This window comes from Mobula birostris, chromosome 8 (genome assembly GCF_030028105.1).
Source record: "Mobula birostris isolate sMobBir1 chromosome 8, sMobBir1.hap1, whole genome shotgun sequence".
NCBI classification, from domain to species: Eukaryota; Metazoa; Chordata; class Chondrichthyes; order Myliobatiformes; family Myliobatidae; genus Mobula; species Mobula birostris.
Genome location: NC_092377.1, coordinates 140520332 through 140536074, shown reverse-complemented (window position 1 = coordinate 140536074; position 15743 = coordinate 140520332). Strand labels below are relative to the sequence as shown.

General features: G+C 42.6%; 1 protein-coding gene across 1 annotated transcript in view; it reads left to right on the top strand.

Annotated features, from left to right (window-relative positions):
* The first annotated feature begins 253 nt into the window (after positions 1–253).
* The window catches only part of zmat4a (zinc finger, matrin-type 4a), a 205267-nt gene continuing 189777 nt past the window's right edge, over positions 254–15743 (top strand). Inside the window, exon 1 of the mRNA XM_072266929.1 lies at positions 254–358. Coding sequence (XP_072123030.1) covers positions 254–358 — 105 coding nt within the window. The remainder of the gene's footprint in view (positions 359–15743) is intronic.

The window sequence follows — 15743 nt, the reverse complement described above, 5'->3', positions numbered from 1 at the left end:
GTCACACATGGCAAATAACGGGCCTCTGATGTACTGTCTGTCCCAGTTGCACTCTGCTTTGGAACGGGGCGCCGTAGCGGTTTCTAGATTGTGGCAGAATTAGGACGATGTGGATGGATGTAAGCTAGCATGTATTGGCACAAAAGACTTATCACTGGATTGCAGCATTGGACAAAACACCAATGGAAGTGCTGAAACTCTCTTCAGCTGGTCAGTTTCTAATATATTCTGTCTCTTTTGTTTCTCTGATTAGATGAAGTCTGCTGGCACTGTTGATCAGGATTTGTTCACGGACACCTACTGCAAGGTCTGCAGTGCTCAACTGATCTCTGAGTCTCAGAGAGTCGCCCATTATGAGGTAAGGTTTTGACTCAAAATTTGCCTCCCCTTACTTCAAGAGAAGGTTAGGAACATTCAGCAGGCCGGGCAGCACCTGCTGAGAGTGAAGTAGATTTACTATTTACATAGATGTTGTTGCCTAATTTCCAGCGTTTTCTGTGAATAATACACATTTCCAAAATGTGCACTTTTCTGATTTTAAATTTGTTTTGGGTTTGAAAAATTCTGTTTAATCCCAGAAATGGAATTGCTTCTCCCATACGTGAATGTTGTAGCTCAGGGAAACTTTCAATGTAGTGTTTGTCACTTACGGTGCTGGTGCATGGCGACTCATTGTAAGCTGCTCTCTGCAGACCCATTCATTACTTCTATTATAATCATTCTCAATGCACCGTGTAATAAATTGATCTGTATCAACATTATGCAGAGAATGTTTTCAAAATAGGGGAAAAATACAACAGAATCTTACTAAAAGCTTTGCACGAACAGACAAAAACTGAATGATGTTGAAAAGAAGGCAAACTATGCACATAAAAATAATACTGAGAACGAGTTGTAAAGAGTTCTTTAAAGACAGTCATGAAGGCATTTGAGAGTTGTGATTGAAGCTAGCCATGCTGGTTCAGAAGCCTGATAGTTGTAGGGTAATAACTGTTCACTGTGCTTGGGTACAATTTACCGTAATAAATCAGTTCCAAATTCCGGCTCCATTGCCCTGCAACAGGTAATGTGGATGAAAGGTATTGCTTGTGCTGCCTTCCTGAACTTACTGTGTTCACTTGCTAGTCCCCAGACCTCCAATAACTGCCCATCACCCTCTCCACTCCCAGCCGCTCCCCACCTTCACCGAGCCATTGTGTAACTAAACAGGTGTGAGCTGTTTTTCTGAAGTTCCTTGACAGCAACCACTTGCAATACTGAGTAGCTTTGACTCAGTTACTGTATCTGTGTTCTGTGCCTGCAATGTGATGTGTTGAATGTGTTTCGGGATTTCACAGTAAGCATAACCTTTCATTCTGTTGGCTGCACTAGACTAACTCTAGAAGCGTTTTTAAAAAAAAACATACTGCAAACTAGCATGCTGTTTGTGCACAGTAAGTATGCATTGTCTCCCCATGACTGTGTGGGTTTCCTTTGGGTGCTGTGGTTTCCTCCCACACCCCTGGCATTCTGACTGATGAAATGGTGGAGGCAGGTACAATTAGTGCTCAGTATTGGAATTGGTTTATCATTGTTATATGTACCCTGCATGGGTTGCCCTGCATACTGTTCACACAGATCAATCATTCCACAGTGCATTGAGCTGGAACAAGGTAAAACAATAATGTAAAGTGTAAAGGCTATCGAGAAAGTGTAGTGCAGGTAAACTATAATGTGTAGAATTGTAATGAGTAAGATTGGGAGGACATGAGACCATCTTATCCCACTAAACAACCATTTAGTAGTCTTATAACAGCATAGTAGAAACTGTTGTTAAGCTCGGTTGTATGTGCTTTTAGTCTTTTCTGCACGATTAAAGAAGGGAGAAAAGAGAATATCTGGAGTGTGTGGGGTCTTTGATTATGCTGGCTGCCTTACTGAGGTGAAAAGTATAACTTCACTCACCCCAACACTGAACTGTTCCCGCAGCCTGTAGTCCACTTTCATGGACTCTTCATCTCACGTTCTCAACATTTATTGCTTAATTATTATTATATTCTTTTCTTTTTGTATTTGCACATTTTGTTGTCTTTTGCACAATGACCATTTGCCCGTCTTTTTGTGCACAGTGTTTCTTTGATTCTATTGCATTTCCTTCCATTTACTGCGAATGCCCATAAGAACATGAATCCCAGGATTGTATATGGTGACAGATATTGTACGTATGTCCTTTGATAAATTTTCAAAGAACCTTGAAGTATAGTCAGAGTCCACTTAGAACATCTAAAAGGCACTCGGACAGGTACTTGGATATGAAAGGTATAAGAGACACCGGCTTAATGTAGGATATATTGTAGGACAATCTGACATCAGATTGGCATGAGCAAGGTGGGCAAGAAGGACTGGTTTTGGTGTTGTACTGTACCATAATTCTCTAGCATATGTTGGCCTCGGATCAAGAAATGTCTTAGCTGTCAGTTCCTCCTCACTTCATCCTTGCCGAATACTGTCAATGATCAAGCAATCTTTGCCATTTCGATGTACTCCTAGTTTCTGCTTCCGTGTATAGACCACAGGAATGAACTTCTTCCCAGCTTTTTGTTCCACATTCCCTTTTTGCCAGTATACCTTCAGCTGCCCCTAGCTGGAAGCAGGACAAATGATTTGCAGGTCTATAAAACTCAATAATAACTGTTTCATTCAGGGACATTGACTTTTGCATTGATTATCTGGAATCAATGTAGTCAGGGAGACCAAATGAGGCTACTTAGTGAATTTTGCATTTACTGTGGCTGTGAGTAATTTAACATCTTCCCAACTTGTGGATTTTCGCAGATGCTGTCACCTACACAGCCTAACAGCAGTGATGATATTAAACCACATAATTATGTGGCAAACAACAGTTGATAGCATTGATTGAGACAGCTGAGTATTGGCTCAGATACTCTGTGGAAATAGCTTCTAATGTCACATTGTTGAGCCATTAAGAATGCGATTACTACAGCAGAAATATCACACAAACTTATAGCTCATCATGGATGCCTCAGAGTGGTGAAGAGAGGACAAAACAAATACTATGCAAAAGGAGGAAGAATTGACTGCATAACTATCTAGAATACAAGTGATCTTAGGCTTCTTTTCTTAAACATGCTGATGTACATAAATTTTAATGTTAAATTTTAGCTTGATCAAGCTCTGATTCGTGTTTACTGATCAGCACATAACAAATAGTCTGCAATTCAAAATATCTTGGCTATTCTTCCAGTTCAACACCATTTTCCTGGACTTATCCCACATTGTTTGATTCGCCAAATCTTTATCCTGAACATTCCCAGTGACTGATCCTCCGCAGTTCTCTTGGATTGAGAATTCAATCCTCTTTGAGTGGAGAAATCACTTTTCTTCTCAATGCTGACCCTTTTATTTTGAGACTGTGGCCCTTGGCTCAAACTCTCCGCTAAAGGAAACATTATAAGGATTTAATTTGTTTCAATGAGATCGCATCTCTTTAGTCAAAAGAGTTGCAGTCTTAACTTTTGAGTAGAGGAAGAAGTTTAGATTTGAATGCACATTAGGAAAAGATTCACCCATTTAAGACTAATGTGAAGAGAAAATTCTCTACACAGCAACAGTTGTAAATTTCGGAATTTTCATTTCAGGTATTGGTAGATACTCAGCCATTGAGTATACTCAATATATACTCGGTGTGTTGAGAATACAGGAAGTGCTGGGTACCTGGACTTGGAGGCCAGGCATAGTGGTGGAAACAGATGCAATATTGACTTGCACTTAGTTGTCACTCTATCAGGTACACATCAGAATGAGGAAGAAACATGATCTGAGTGATTTTGTCTGTGGAATGATTGTAGGTGCTAGACCGGGTGGTTTGAGTAGGTCAGAAATTGCTGATATCCTGGTAATTTCACTTGCAACAGTCTCTGGAGTTTACAGAGAATGGTGTGGAAAAACCAAAACAAAAAGAATCCAGCGAGCAGAAATTCTCTAGGCGAGAATGCCTTGTTGTTGAAAGAGGTCGCAGGAGAATGCCCAGACTGGTTCAGACTGACAGGAAGGTGACAGTAACTCAGATAGTAACACTGTACAATAATGATGTGCAGAAGAGCAAGTCTGAATGCACAACATGTCAAACCTTGAAGTGGGTGGGCTACGGCAGAAGAAGACCACGAACATTCACTCACTGGTACTGGAGGTACCAAGTAAAGTGGCTACTGAATGTATAAGGGACTTTCAGATAGGCATATTACAAAGCAGTGAAGGAGGGAATATGGATCATGAACTGGTAGGAGAGGTTCAATTTATTCATATTCTGCACAGACTTTGTGGGTAGAGGGCTTGGGTCTGTGCAATACTGTTCAATGCTCTATATTCAATATTGAGCTAATTTTTTCGACACTGTAAAAAAAAAAACTAACAAGGACACAAGAGATAGAAGATGCTGGAATCTGGAGCAAAAAAAACCTGAGGGAACTCAGTGGGTCAGCCTGCAGTCAAATGTCAAGGTTGCATTTCACATGGAGATCCTGCAACAGGACTGCATAATAGGACAACAGGAGTGGGTAGGAAAGTGGATAAGGTAGAGGACTTTTTGATAATAAAAGCTTAAAGGAACATGGGGTTTAATTAAGGAAAGTGCCACTGAGGTAATAGATCAGCAGTGATCTAATTGAATGGCAAGGCAGGCATGAGGAACTGGTTGGCTTCCACCTACGTCCATGCCTCACTGTCCAGGATCTCCCATTGATCAGATTGAACAGGAGATCTGGCTCAGGCCTGTATTCTCTGTGTCTCTGACTTTTCTGTGATTGTCATGTAGAAGTATAGGCTTCACACAGATGTGTGATCCAGTAGTTATAACTCTGGAAGATAGAAGTCAGAGAGCTCAGAACAAACCAATGGAACAATAGTCTCTCAGAACGTCACAACCTTTCCTTGCTGGCCTTTGCAAAAGGTTGTCTTACCTTTTGCAAGAGATTTGTCTGAACAGACCAAAGAGCAACTTGTGATGTGCAAGAAATGGAGTCCCTCGAGGTTCTCCATACATGGCAACAAGAGTCTGACAGGCAGATGCTTTCGACTGATACTGTGGAAGTTGGCAGTCACGTCACGGCAGTGGAAGGGAAAGATAAGTATGAACACAAATGACAGCACATCATCACAAAAACACAAGAGATCCTGCAGATGCTGGAAATGACCTCCAAAGTTAGAAGTGAATATAACCTTCATATTAGTTAGCTTATTATTTCAGGAGAAGATGAATGAAGGACAATGAGAAGGACACGGTGAGAGGAATAGGAGTGGATTAGTGCTTAATAGAATAGGTAACTCTGGAGTTTTTCTGAAACCCGTAAAGATTAGAAGATGGAGCAGATTTGCAAGCTGAGAAAGTGTCCCTCCTGTACGAATGGTGTTTTGCCTATGTCTTCTCCAGGGAAGGGAAATACTGACTCTTTGGCCCAACATATCCATTGGATCAGGATGTCCATCTCAGCTAGTCCCATTTGCCCACATTTAGCACACATCTCTGTAATTATTGAGTATGTTTAAATGCTCATGATTAGTATGGGCATCAAAGGTTACAGAGAGACGAGTTGAGAGGGAAGTTAAATCAGCCATGATTGAATGGTGGAGAAGACTTGATGGGTCAAATGTCTTAACTATGTCCCTATGTCTTATGGTTTTATGGTCTAAACATTTCACATCTTGTTGTTATAGTTATCACTCAGTAGATTAAAACAGATTATTTGGTCCTTTAAATCATCTAAGTATGCAAGGAATGCAGCATGTTCTTTAGGTTGCCGAGTTTGTTGACCATGTGTCTACAAGTGAACAATATTGTCTTGGCTACAGAGTGTTTTTGGATATCCCTGAAAGATGAGACCTGAATACAAGTTTGTTTTTTATAATTTAAGAAGTATTCCAGGTGTGATTCGACTGGATAATTTTTTCTATCTATCTACATTGCACTTCCACTGTAGCTGTTACACTTTATTTTGCATTGTTACTGTTTTACCTTGTTTTACCTCAATGCACTGTGCAGTGATCTGATTTGTATGAATAGCAGGCAAAACAAGCTTTTCAATGTGTCTCAGTGCATGTGACAATTCCAAACCCGAGATTCTACAGATGCTGGAAATCCAGAGCAATACACACACACGATGCAGGAGGAACACAGCAGGTCATACAGCATCTATTAAGAAGAATAAACAGTTGACGAGTTGGGCTGAATCTTTCAACAATACTGCAAAGGAAGGGGGAAGAAGTCAGAATAAGCAAGTGGGGAAGGAGTACAAGTTGGCAGGCGATAGATGAAACAAGATAAGGGGGAGGTGAGGTGAAGTGAGAAGCTGGGATGTGATGGGTGGAAGAAGTAAAGGACTGAAGAAGAATGAATTTGATAGGAAAGGACAGTGGACCATGAGAGAAAGGGAAGGAGAAGAATCCCCAAAGGGAGATGATAGGCAGACGAGGAGAAGAGCAGGGATAAGAGAGGAACTAGAATGGGGAATGGCAAAAGGGAAAAGAGGGAGATGGTAGAGATATCCAATTCCAATTTTGGTCTGTGAGGTGTTGAAGATTCTGGTGGAACCAGGTAGGGAAATGGAGCTAAGGTCAATATCAGATTAGCCGTAATTTAGGTCATGAGACCATAAGAGATAGGAGCGGAATTAGACCATTTTGCCCATCGAGTCTGTGCCCTATTCCAACGTGGCTGACTTATTATCCCCCTCAACCCTATTGTCCTGCATTCCCCTCGTAATCTGTGACACCCTGACTAATTAAGAACCTGTTGTCCTCTGCATTAAATATACCCAATGACTTGGCCTCCGCAGCCATCTGTGGCAATGAATTCCACAGATTTACCACCCTTTGGCTAAAAAAAAAATCCTCTTTATTTCCAGAAGGCATTTGATAAGGTGCCACACATGAAAGCTGCTTAACAAGATGAAATCCTATGGTGTTACAGGAAAGCAACTTGCATGGATAGAGGAATGGCTGACAGACAGGAGGCAGTGAGTGTGAATAAAGGGGGCTTTTTCTGGTTGGCTGCCAGTGACTAGTGGTGATCCTCAGGGCTCAGTATTGGGACTGCTACTTTTCACATTGTTTGTCAATGATTTGGATAATGGAATTATCCTCTCGTATCCTTTTTGCCAATCACCTGTCCAGCTCTTGGCTCCATCCCTCCCCCTCCTGTCTTCTCCTATCATTTTGGATCTCCCCCTCCCCCTCCAACTTTCAAATCCCTTACTCACTCTTCCTTCAGTTAGTCCTGACGAAGGGTCTCGGCCCGAAACGTCGACTGCACCTCTTCCTGGAGATGCTGCCTGGCCTGCTGCGTTCACCAGCAACTTTGACGTGTGTTGCGTGGATAATGGAATTGATGGCTTTGTGGCAAAGTTTTTCGAATGATAAGAAGATAGGTGCAGGGGTAGATAGTGCTAAGGAAGCAATGCGATTGCAGCAGGATTTAGACAAATTGGAAGAATGAGCAAAAAGTGGCAGATGGAATACAGTGGTGAAAATGTATTGCAAATGGTGAAAATAATGCAGTTTGGTAAAAGGAACAATCATGCAGACCACTATCTAAATGGGGAAAAAAAGGTCAAACATCAGAGGTGCGGGGGACTCATGCCAGAAGGTTAATTTTGCAGGTGGAGTCTGTGGTAAAGAAGGCAAATGCAATGTTGGCATATATATCCAGTGGAATAGAATATAAAAGCAAGAAGATAATGCTGAGGCTTTATAAGACACTAGTCAGGCTACACTTGGAGTATTGTCAACAGCTTGGGGGCCTGTATCTCAGAAAGGATGTGTTGTCATTGGAGAGAGTCCAGAGGAGGTCCACGAGGATGATTCCAGGATTGAAGGGGTTAACATATGAGGAGCGTTTGGCAGCTTTGTGCCGGTATTCACTGGAATTTAGAAGAATGCTGGGGGGGGGGGGGGCGGGATCTCATTGAAACCTACCAAATGTTAAAAGCACTAGATAGGGTGGATGTGGCGAAGATGTTTCCTTTGGTGGGGGTATCCAGAACTAGAGGGCACAGCCTCAAATCTGAGGGGTGACCTTTTAAAACAGAAGTAAGGAGGAATTTTTTTTTAGCCAGAGAGTAGTAAATCTGTGGAATGCTCTGCTGCAGATTTACTTGCTCTGCTAGTAAGAGAGCTCTTCCTTCAGTTAGTCCTGACGAAGGGTCTCGGCCCGAAACGTCGACTGTACCTCTTCCTAGAGATGCTGCCTGGCCTGCTGCGTTCACCAGCAACTTTGATGTGTGGTGCTTGAATTTCCAGCATCTGCAGAATTCCTCGTGATTGCACGTCACTCCTAGTGTGCTCTGACCGTACCTTATAAAGCTTCATCTTCGAGACACAAGTGTCTACAGGGTTTGATGGTTCAGAAGCGGGCTAGGTTGGGAAGGGTGAGGGGAGGAGAAAGTTGATGTTGTGTGGACCAGTGGAGATGAAAAGGTTGGAGGGAGGGAGGGAACATCGACTCAGACTATGAGAGATCTGCGTCGGGCATTTTCATGCCTTACAAGGTGCAGATTGGAAGTCTGTGTGGGGCGCCACTCCTCGCACAGACTAGAGCAATGTGCGATTAAGTGCCTTGCCCAAGGACACAAACATGCTGCCACAGCTGAGGCTCGAACTAGCGGCCTTCAGATCACTAGACGAATGCCTTAACCACTTGGCCACGTGCCCAAATGTTGAGAAAGGGTTAAAGGCCACAAGGGGGGTCCAGGTGAAAGGTCCAACCCAAAATGTGAACTGTCCATTTCTGTCCTGAGCTGAAGCCTGAACCAATGAGTTCTTCGAGCAGTTTGTTTTTAACCACTGAATACGTAACAGACACAGGTGCCTGCTCCTATACTTAACATACCTGGAGAGAATCTTTAGCGTCTAGCACCTTTCAAACACTCATTTATGTAAATTCAAATTTAGACCCTAAGATCACAAGATATTGGAACAGAATTAGGCCATTCAGCGCATAAAATCTGCTGTGGCATTCAATCATGACTGGTTGTTTTTCATCACCATTCTTCAGTGTTCTCCCTGCAACTATTAACCCCCTTACCAATCAAGAACTTATCGGTCTCCGGCTTAAATATATCCATTGACTTGGTCTTCACAGCCCTCGCATGGCAATGAATTACACAGATTCACCACTCTCTGGTTGAAAAAAATTCCTCCTCACCTCAGGTTTAAAAAGATGTCTCTTTATTCTGAGATTTGCCCTTGGATGCTGGACACTGCTACTATTAGAAACAATTTTCCACATCCCGACTATCCAGACCTTTCAATGTTTGGTGGGTTTCAATAAGGTCGCTCTCATCCTTTTGAACTCCATTCAGTACAGACACAAAGACATCAAACTCCTCATAATTTGACTCTCATACACTATTCTCCTTTCATCACCACCAGCTCACACAGATTCTACTGCTCACCCACACACCAGGGATTCCTTTCAGTGGCCAATTAACCCACCAGCCTACATGCTTGAGGATGTGGGAGGAAACTGGAACACCCGGCAATAAGCTGCTTGGTCACAAGGGGAGAATGTGGACTTGCACACAGACAGCAGTCGAGATCGGGTTTGAACTGGGGCCAGGAGCAACGTCAGGCTGCTGCTCCACCAACTCTACTGACTGTGTCACCCAACAACTACAGAACTGACTCGGCTCGTCACTGTTGCCATCACTGGCTGCAACTTCGGACATTTCGACCCTAATGTGCTCCAGTGTGGATAGTTGGAAACTGCTCTCATCAACTTCTACCATCAGAGAGGAGTTCTCGGAGCCTAAAGACACATACCCGATGTTTTAGGAATAACTTCTTCCCCTCCCCCCTCATAATGTGTCCATGAATACTGCCTCACTATTTCTGCTCTCTTTTTAAACTAATTACTTATTTTTTATTAAAATTCATATTTTTGTATTGCACTGTATTGCCACGGCAAAATGAATTTCACAACATATGTCAGTGATAATAAACATAATTCTGATTCAATTTGCCACAGGGAGGCAGGTCACACTCCAGTAGTGTGTAGCAAGTTATACCCACCTATTCTTCTCTCTCCATAGTCTGGCAACTGATCTTCATTCTCCTATTCTTCCCTCCCCATAGCCAGCAAATGATCTTCACCTCAGCTGCTAAGTATCTAATTACTCATTGAAACTTACTATAGAATCCGCTTCCAACATCACTTTTGGCTGGGCATCCCAGATGGTAACAGTTCGTAAGCCTTTTTGTTCACATAAGGCGTTCCCGGTCCTTTCACAAGTCACTTTAGATTGTGCCCTCTTAACGCTTCTGCCATTAATCTCATTTTCCACCCTGATGCCGGGACTTAAAACGTCGACCGTTCCTTTGTCTCCACAGAGGCCGCTCAGCCTACTGAGTTGCCTCGCAGTTGTTTTTTTTTCTTCTTAGTTCCATTCCCTTCACCTTCTCGTACCTGTTCCCCAATGTCACGGGAATTCCCGTTGATGAGAATGGCAGCTACTCGCAAGCTGGCCTTGGCAGGGTCTTGAGCGGTGTGCGGGCTGACCTCTAGCAGCAGGCAGACAGGAGGTATGGCCCGATCACTGCCCACATTTCCCTCTGTTTGCCCCTCGTCCTGCTGACTGGTACACTAAGGTATTTTAGAGCTTTCCTGGTCCGTTCCTCCGCTCCTCTCCCACCCACTGTAGGAAGCTTCAGGCAATCTAATGGGCACGCTAAGCCCACAGAATCAGAATGAGAATCAGGTTTATTGTCACCGGCATGTGTCGTGAAATTTGTCAACTTAGCAGCAGCAGTTCAATGTAATACATAATACAGAAGAAGAGAAAAAGATAAATAAATTAATCAATTACAGTTTATGTATGATGAATAAATTTAAAAATGTGCGAAAACAAATAATATATACTTAAAGAGTCAGGTAGTGTTCATGGGATCAGTGTCCATTTTAGGAATTGGATGGCAGAGGGGAAGAAGATGTTCCTGAATTGCTGAGTGTGTGCCTTCAGGCTTCTGTACTTCCTGCCTGAGAAAAGGCGTGCCCTGGGTGCTGGGTGTCCTTAATAATGGATGCTGCCTTTCTGAGACACCGCTCTTTGAAGATGTCCTGGGTACTTTGTAGGCTAGTACCAAGAAGGAGCCGAATAAATTTACGACCCTCTGCAGCTTCTTTCGGTCCTGTGCAGTAGCCCACCTGCACCCGCCCCCCCCCCTTACCAGACAGTGTTTCAGCCGGTCAGAATGCCTTCCACGGTACATCTATAGAAGTTTTTGAGTGTTTTTGTTGACATTCCAAAGCTCTTCAAACTCTTAATAAAGTATAGATGCTGCCTTGCCTTTTTTGTAGCTGAATTCATATGTTGGGACCAGGTTAGGTGCTCAGATCTTGGCACCCAGGAGCTTGAAACTGTTCACTCTCTCATCACTTCTGATCCCTCTGTGAGGATAGCTGAAACTCACAACTATCATGACCCCTCCCAAAGCTGATAGATCCCTGTGCATTTCTCTGCAGTCATGGAGACACCCTCTGGGTCTGAGCTGTTCCCTCCTTCCCCTGGAATTGAGCTAGAAAGAGTGCAGAGGAGATTTACAAGGGTGCTGCCAGGACTCAAGGGACTAAGCTACAGTGAGAGGTTGGGCAGTCTCGTACTTTATTCCTCGGAGCATAGCAGACTGACGAGTGATCTTGTAGAGGTGCATTAGTCATGAGGAACATAATATAGAGTATGCACAAACTTTTTCCCAGGTTTGGGGAATCAAGAACCAGAAGGTGTAAGTTTAAGATGGGATTTATTAAGAACCTGAAGGGCAACCTTTCCAACACAGATAGGCGTGTGAATATGGAATGAGTTGCCAGAGGAAATGGTTGGGGCAGCTACAATAACAACATTTAAAAGGTTACAACATTTACAAGGATGTTACAGAGACTGGAGGGTTTGACATGTTCCCTGGAGCTTAGGACACAAAGGGGTGACCTTATAGACTTTATCATGAGGGACGTAGATATTCTGACTAGCCATTCTTTTTCCCAGTGTAGAGGAGCCCAAAACTTTAGGGGTTATGTTTAAAGTGGAAGGGGAAAGGTAGCAAATGACCTAAGGGGCCAGCTTTTTCACACAGAGGATGATATATGTCTGGAATGAGTTGTCAGAAGAAGTCATAGAGCACTACAGCACAGAATCAGGCACCTCAGCCCATCTAGTCCTTAACGGCTTCTTGCCTAGTCTCATCTACCTGCACCCAGGCAAAACCCTTTTGAACACCTGTCAGCCATATACTACCCAAACTTCTCTTAATTTGTACAATTGAACTTACTTCTACCACTTCTGCTGGCAACTTGCTCCGTGCTCGCTCCACCTTCTGAGTGAAGTATTTTCCCCTCAGGATCCCCTTAAATATTTCACCTTTCACCCTAACCCTGTAACCTGAAGGGGGAAAGCTTGCAAATACTCACCCCTGTCTATACCCTTATAAAATTTTATATCTATATAAGATCACCCCTCATGTTCCTACATTCCAATAAATTAATTCCTAACCCTTTCAACCTTTCCCTGTATTTCAGATTTTTAAGTCCCAGCAACATCCTCTTTCAAGGTTATTGATATCTTTTAGGTAGAGGTTGAGGCAGCTACAATCACGGTCCTTAAAAGACACTTGGATGACTTAATGAACAGGAAAGGTTCAGTGGATGATGGGTCAACTGCAGGCAAACTGGACTAACTCCAATAGACAGTCTTGGTTGACATAGATGAGTTAGACTGGAAAGCCTGCACCCATGCTGTGCAATTCTACGGTTATGCAATAACCCTGTGTTTATTTTGTTGGATGTGTGGGCTAGGTACAGAAACATGGGTTCAAATCCAACAACAGCAGCTGAGAAATTTAAATTGAAGAAAATAAGTCATACAATGAGCATGAAAGCACCAGATTGTTATTAAATATCCTAAACAAAATGCTGTAGGGAAATCTATTGTCCTGACAATTTGTTCTTTCTCTCACCTCAAAATCAGACCAATGTAATCCACTAGTGCTTAACTGCGTTCTGAAGGTATACATTTCAAGGCCATTTAGAAATGGTAATAACACAGGTCTCAAGTCATGGCTTGTGAATAAATAAAGTACTGAATGTGTGTGATGTTCTCTACCAGCAGGTGTTAGTATGTTGAAACCAGCACTGGGGACTGTTACCAAATTAAATTAGCAATAAATGTATAAACCACAGATGTTGGAAATCTGAAATAAAAATAGATAATGTTTTTAGCAATTCAGGCAGCAGCTAAGGAGAGAGAACCATGATGAATGTTTCAGGGTTATCAGCAAAACTGTAAATGCAGAGTTATTGATCAGAAAATGTACAGTAACCTGTGATATTAACTTAATCCTCTCTCCTTAGACAATATCTGACTTGCTGAGTATTTCTGACATTTTCTGTTTGCAGTTTGAAACAGATATGATCCAGACTGTACATTTGAAGATATCCATGCCTGAAATGTCTGTGTGCCATTGATAGAACATGAAGGTCACCTTTATATACCTGACCAATACAAAAGGACAGAGATGTGTGTTTCAACCACATACATGTGCAGCAATACTGGTTTTCTAGTTTTGTAAATTATGATTATGAAGGTACATTAGTTGCCACCGCCCTTATTTTTAGTATTAATTTACATTCAAATTTCACGTGAATAGTTATTTTTCATAGATGTAAGATGGAAAGATATATGGACTAAAAGTTCATGATCTGTTGTCAGTACTCTCAGTGCCTATACCATCATATTCCAAGACTTCCTATAAGAACACTCAGCTGCTCCTTTTTAGAGCCCACAGGGGCTTGATAAGTCCCCCTATGAAGTAGTCATTGATGATTCCATGGAATGATCTTTTTTGCTCAGGAGCCCGTGTGGTCATAGAATTGTAGCTTGTTTACAACAGGGAGGGAGACCATGCAGTTCATTGTATCTGTAGGGGTGGAGAAAAGGAGCATAATTCAGCTACCCGCCTTGGAACCTGTGGCTCTCTAGGTCAGAGTTCCTTGACTTCTCCGTTGGGAAGGAGTTACAGGAGCCTGAAGACAAACACATCGTTTTAGCCACCGCTTCATCCCCCTCCGCTATCAGATTTCTGAACGGTCTATGAACCCATGAAATCAACCTTATTATTTGTCATTTGCACTATTTATTGTAAGTTATACTAGTTTTTTATGTTTTGCACAGCACTACTTCTGCAAAGCAAGAAATTTCATGATTTATATCAGTGGTAATAAACTTGATTCAGATTCTGAATTTGGGTTGCTCCCCATGTTTCCTCCAGTCAATAAATTGATCTCTGTGTTATAGAAATAGGAACATCTTTCTTATTTTATCCAGCCCCCTTGCAATGTTATACACCCCATTAAATCTCCTGTTGCCACCTCCAATAATCTTTTCCTACAGAAATGTTCCGGGCCTGGCACTGTTCTCATCAACCAGCACTGCTTCCAGTGCAATCACATCGCTCCTGTGGTGTGGTGGCCAGGTACTGCAAGCTGAATTGGGCACCAACTCACAAGGAGGGAGATCCCACAATCTGAGTCTACCTCCACCAAACCTTGTCCAAACCCAGCTTCCACACACTGATCAGGGTCTAGGCACAGCTCCTTCAGTCAAGGGCGCACCACACGAGGAAGAAGGCAAAACTTCTCTTGAGTCACTAGCGGCTCCAGGTAATGGAATATAGAGCGAGAGAAAAAGCAAACTGCTGGAGGAACTCATTGGATAAGGGCAGCATCAGTGGAGGCAAACAGACAGTCACTGTCTCAGGTCAAAACCCTTCATCCCATCAGTAAATTTTAGGAATATGTTGAGCAAAATAGTTCTGAAAAATTCCTTAGCATCTGAAAGCACAGGAGGAGATTTACTGACGTGAATGTGTAAGTGTAGCAGAGCTGAAACTGTAGCAGTTAGTATCAGTGCTAGAACAGGAATATCAGCAAATCCCTTGGGTACAATTATTGGGAAATACAACCTTCATTTGATTGGTTGAAGTTAGCTCATTTCCCCCTTTCCTCCCAACAGGAGAATTGTTTCTTTCAGCTCTGCTAAAAACATTTTTTTTTTGCAATCTCAGACTCCTTCGCTAAAGTAATGAATCTGCCACAAATGCAAGTCACTGGAATTTCTAGTATCATGCTCACGTGCAAATGTTCTCCTCTGTGACTTCAGTTATAGTAACCATTGTAGTAGAGTTCAGGAACTATTCTAAAGCAATGAATCTGCCACAAATGCAAATCACTATAACCCTGGGATTTCCAGTGTTGTCCTCATTGGCTACCTATACTCCTGCATGACTCCAGATATGGCAGCCATTGTAGTACAGTGAAATGCTTTACTCAGGAACTATCCTGCACAGAATCACCCATGACTGTTCTTGATACAGGCACCAGCCAGCTGATAAGTAAACAGTGCTGTCAATGCAGTGAGAGCATTCTGAGCAGAACTCACCTCAACTGATCTCTTTTGACAGTGCCCTTTTCCTCCTGCAGTGAAACAAGTCAAGAGTAATTTGTTGGCTACTCAACCATGTGGTCCCCTGGGGAGGCAGAAACAAAGCAGGGAACAACTTCATTCTGCCTTAACTAAACCTTTATAAATCCTGCAACATTCCTTAAATTGGCACTGTCATTCCTCATCTATCAAGTGCCCAGTCACTTCCCAGCACTTCATATTTGTTGTATGTCAGGGACGTTACTGCTAACATGCAGCTTA